The 3,990-nt window shown below is 33.8% G+C and overlaps 1 protein-coding gene and 1 long non-coding RNA gene across 2 annotated transcripts; both read left to right on the top strand.

Moving 5' to 3' along the window:
* Positions 1–1,761: 1,761 nt before the first annotated feature.
* On the top strand, positions 1,762–2,055 carry LOC109588964 (uncharacterized). Its single transcript, XR_002188450.1, has 3 exons — positions 1,762–1,797; positions 1,852–1,938; positions 2,034–2,055. It is a non-coding gene; the product is annotated as an uncharacterized LOC109588964 (long non-coding RNA).
* Positions 2,056–3,057: 1,002 nt separating this feature from the next.
* Positions 3,058–3,833, top strand: LOC109588961 (lysine-specific demethylase 2A-like). The gene is made up of 6 exons (XM_020005067.1): positions 3,058–3,098; positions 3,147–3,283; positions 3,339–3,404; positions 3,458–3,508; positions 3,553–3,609; positions 3,664–3,833. Exons 2-6 carry the CDS (start codon positions 3,169–3,171, stop codon positions 3,831–3,833), a joined length of 459 nt encoding a protein of 152 aa, XP_019860626.1. The 5' UTR covers positions 3,058–3,098; positions 3,147–3,168.
* Positions 3,834–3,990: the final 157 nt, after the last annotated feature.

Here is a 3,990-nt window from a genome sequence, read left to right on the forward strand (position 1 = left end):
GACAGTTTATACAATATCCATGAAATTGCATACAATGTTCCAGGATTTGTGTGGCGAATAAACACTTATCCTGATCTTGTTGTTATTTTTGGACTACAAGAAGTACTGGATGAGTTTGATAAAGTAATAAATTTAAAGCATGGTCGCCAACTTATTTCGTATGATACCACCTTCCAGATGGGAGATTTTTATGTCTCTTCAATGCTGTTCAGACACACAATTTTTTCTGAATGTCCTGTAATACCAGCTATGTTTATGATACACGAAAGGAAGTTTGCTGAAACCCACTGTTGTATGATTAGTGAATGTGCCTCTCGTGTCAAATCATTACAAACATATGATCATTCTTTTGTCACTGACAGAGAAAAAGCTATTGTAAAGGCAGTTCAGTCTAAGATACCAAATACCTGCTTATTTTATTGTTGGAACCACATTCAGCAAGACATTAAAATGTGGTTACGTCGTCATGGAGCACCAGGTACTGAAATTTCCATTTATTTGGAAGATTGTAACTCTCTATTTCGGTCAAAAGATAAGGAATCTTATGAAATCAAATTACAAAAATTTGAAACAAAGTGGGATGAAACTTTTTTGGAATACTATAAGTCTGAAATTGATGCAGATATTGAATTCCTTGCGAGATGGAAATTAGATGAGAAAGGATTGTTTAATGCATACAGTGGAATAACAAATAACCAATCGGAAGCACTCAACAGAGTTTATAAGGATTTAATTCAATGGAAGGAAGCACCCTTAGATTGCATTGTTCTTTCAATGTACCAACTGCAGGCATTTTATGTTAATGAAATTAAAAGGGGATTTTCTGGCCTTGGTCAATACTCACTAAATAGTGTATTTAAATCTCTTCAAGAAGCCCCAGAGTTATTTACATATATACCTACACAGTCACCTGAAGATATTGTTTGTTCAATTCGCAACAGTAACTCTGAAGAGATAGCCTCACAGCTGCATGTATATGTAGATACAAAGAAAGATGCATGTGAACAGACAGGTCCTTTAACCAATGATGTCATGCTTTCAAGCCTAGCTCGTGCCCGTTTGATTCTTTCAAGTGGCAGTATTACATATGATTCAAAGCTTCGTGTCTTCAATGTTCTAGGAAGTGGATCATCGGTACATATTGTATCATTGTTTCCAAAAAGCAAATGCAGTTGTCCAGCTGTTTCACCTTCTTGCTGTCACATTATTGCTGCCAAACTTTATCTTGGCATGGATGTTAAGGATGAGAAAGAATCTCAGCGTATACTGTCACAGCTCAGAAAGAATGTGAGAAAGAAGAGAGAAACAAAAGGAGGCAGAAAGCGACCCCGTACAAGGGATACTGATAATAATGAAGAAGGTACATGTAGGTTTGTGACATAAATTTATGTTTATATATTTTAATCATTCTTGTAGAGTCTGTAGGAAAGAAATGTGACAGTGATAGAGGTTGGTTTTGACATTTATAGCTATTAATCTAAAATTTTTATTTTGGTTTTATAGAAAAGGAAGAGCTAATAAATGAAGATCAAACTGTGGGTCTTATACTTAATAATTATTATGTCAAATGTATCAGTCTAAGCATAGTATGATTTTCCTTGATATAGGTTTCTAAAAGGGTACTTTATCATCTTGAACCATTTCAAATGACTCATGAACATATGCATCAAATGCTCAACAGAGAGTGGATCCATGCTGAAGTATACTTGTCAAATTACTAATTATGAGTGCCAGGATCCATTTCTGTAGGTTGTAGATTTTTACATGAAGTTGTTGGTTGTAAAATACTCCACTAAGGTACATGCATCTCTAATTTTATAACAATGTCATAATATATGCTGTATTATGTAGGACTTAATTTTAGCAACACTTCCGTCCCATTTTCTTGATTTGTTCATGAAAACTGGTACTGTATCAAAGGAGTTACAGCTACTCACGGTATAAACAGGCTAAGTTTATTCCTACTTTTTGTGGTTAACCCAGTATTATGCCACTCTCATGCACTTGAGCCTACCTTTTATTTTGTATTGTAGGATGAACTGTTTGTAAAGGGAATACTTTTTCTTCCACTGTTTTTGAAGACAAGAAATCACTTTGTTTTGTTGGTTAGTGTTAGAAATATGTCCCTTGTTTAAATTGTTGTGCATGCAGTGAGCTTCATACATGTGTTGCTATACCAAATGAATGTATGTACGTATACCGTGTAGCGCAAAATTTTTGAGGGTTGTAAATTTTGTGGGTTTTGCAATTTTTTAAGATTCACAAAAAATGTTTTTAAAAATGATATTATTATGGTACAACATGGCAGACGGAATAAATTCACGAAAATTAAATCAGTAAAATAGATTTTTAGGCAATTTTGTAAAATTTACATCCCTCAAAAATTTCACGCCATACGGTACATATGCCATGGCGCACCACAAAAACCTGATCAAATTATTTAACATGCATTGCCATTCTACTGTATTTAGCTGTTACGGCAACATAAAAATTTAAGCATAATTTCTTAAGACTGATTAAAATGAATGGGTCAATATTTTTAACTATTTGATGGATGACACTTACATAACATTAATATAATAGGTCGTTGATTTTGCTAATAAAGAAATATCACTTTTGGATTCTATAACAAATCCTCAATTCAGAGGAACGCAATTTCACACTACAAACATTAAGTATTTTATGATGAAATAGAATATGTGGTAACTGAACACATACTGTAGAAAGCCACTTTCCAATGAATGCAAGAAAAGGAATTTGCCTGTTGATTTGACACATTGGACTGAAAATTTACCCGAGGTATAGATACATGTAACTGATTGTTGATAGCATTTTAACCTTTTAATTATAGAAAATTGCGCAGCAGGGGAATGGTACTTCTTGTGGTTTGTTTGTTTGTAAGGTCAGTTTATGACAATAACATAATGTGGAAATAAATGTGTGCATTAATATAGTATGCAAAGTGCTATGCACTGAAACAATCTCTGGATTTTACAGTAAATTAAGCACTATTATAGTACTGAATAAGTTAATGTTACTCATTAGGTTACGGATGATAAGCTGTTACGGAAAGAGATCGCTCTAGAAATAGCTCAATGGTTAAATCTTAACGATAATATTACAGTTTTAAATTGGTATTTTTATAGGGGTGTTTTTGGTTATGAAAACATGGCTGGTCATTGTAACACTTGTGGCTTGCCATTTGTGTTTGAAGAACTTTCTTACCATACACCATACTGTCATACAACTGAACTGCATGACACTCAATTGACGACTGCTGAAAGTATACTAAATTCTAATACTTAGGTATAATCAACCATTGTATATGCATCACTTAGATAATCTCAAGAAAGCCACAACATCTACATGTACTTCGATTTCATCCTTAAAACAACCGGCAAAAGGTACATGTAGCACTAATTTAATGTAAAATTTTCACTTTTGCTATGCATTTTAGATAATTTCAAGATTAATGGTACAGTATTCACGTCATCTTCAATTCTGGAAGGTAAAAATTGAATGTGTAGTCACCTTTTATTATATGCTCACCAGATAATCACAAGAAAGCTATAGTGTCCCCTTCATCAACTACAAAAGAACATGTGAAAAGTAAAAAAAATTGATTCTGTGTACTACATTGTGTGTGGTACTGGTATTTTTTAGAAAAGAGAAGGAGAAGGTGTCAAAAGTGTGCAGGCTGTACAGCTCCTGATTGTGGGAAATGTGCCTTTTGTCTTGATATGGTAAAATTTGGAGGACAAGGTATAAGAAGGCAATGTTGTAAAGAAAGAAATTGTCTTGAATTAAGTGGTAATGTCAGAGCTTTTTCCTGAAATGGTTTATGTATTTACACAGGTCCACAAACTCCAAATTTGCCAGCAACTAAGTTAAAGGCACCGGTTCAACCATCTCTTAGGGTAGAAAATGATGATCTACAGCCACCACTATCAGTTGCTACAAATAACGAGGATGAAATTTTGTCTATGAAAG

This window comes from Amphimedon queenslandica, unplaced genomic scaffold, assembly GCF_000090795.2.
Source record: "Amphimedon queenslandica unplaced genomic scaffold, v1.1 AMPQUscaffold_11743, whole genome shotgun sequence".
Taxonomy (NCBI): domain Eukaryota; kingdom Metazoa; phylum Porifera; class Demospongiae; order Haplosclerida; family Niphatidae; genus Amphimedon; species Amphimedon queenslandica.

Excerpts from the sequence above, each read along its gene's own strand:
- LOC109588961 (XM_020005067.1), top strand. The coding sequence starts at position 3,169 with ATGGCTGGTCATTGTAACACTTGTGGCTTGCCATTTGTGTTTGAAGAA. Across the intron at positions 3,405-3,457 it reads CTTAAAACAACCGGCAAAAG|ATAATTTCAAGATTAATGGT; the intron begins GTACATGTAGCA and ends TATGCATTTTAG. Across the intron at positions 3,610-3,663 it reads TACAAAAGAACATGTGAAAA|AAAAGAGAAGGAGAAGGTGT; the intron begins GTAAAAAAAATT and ends GGTATTTTTTAG.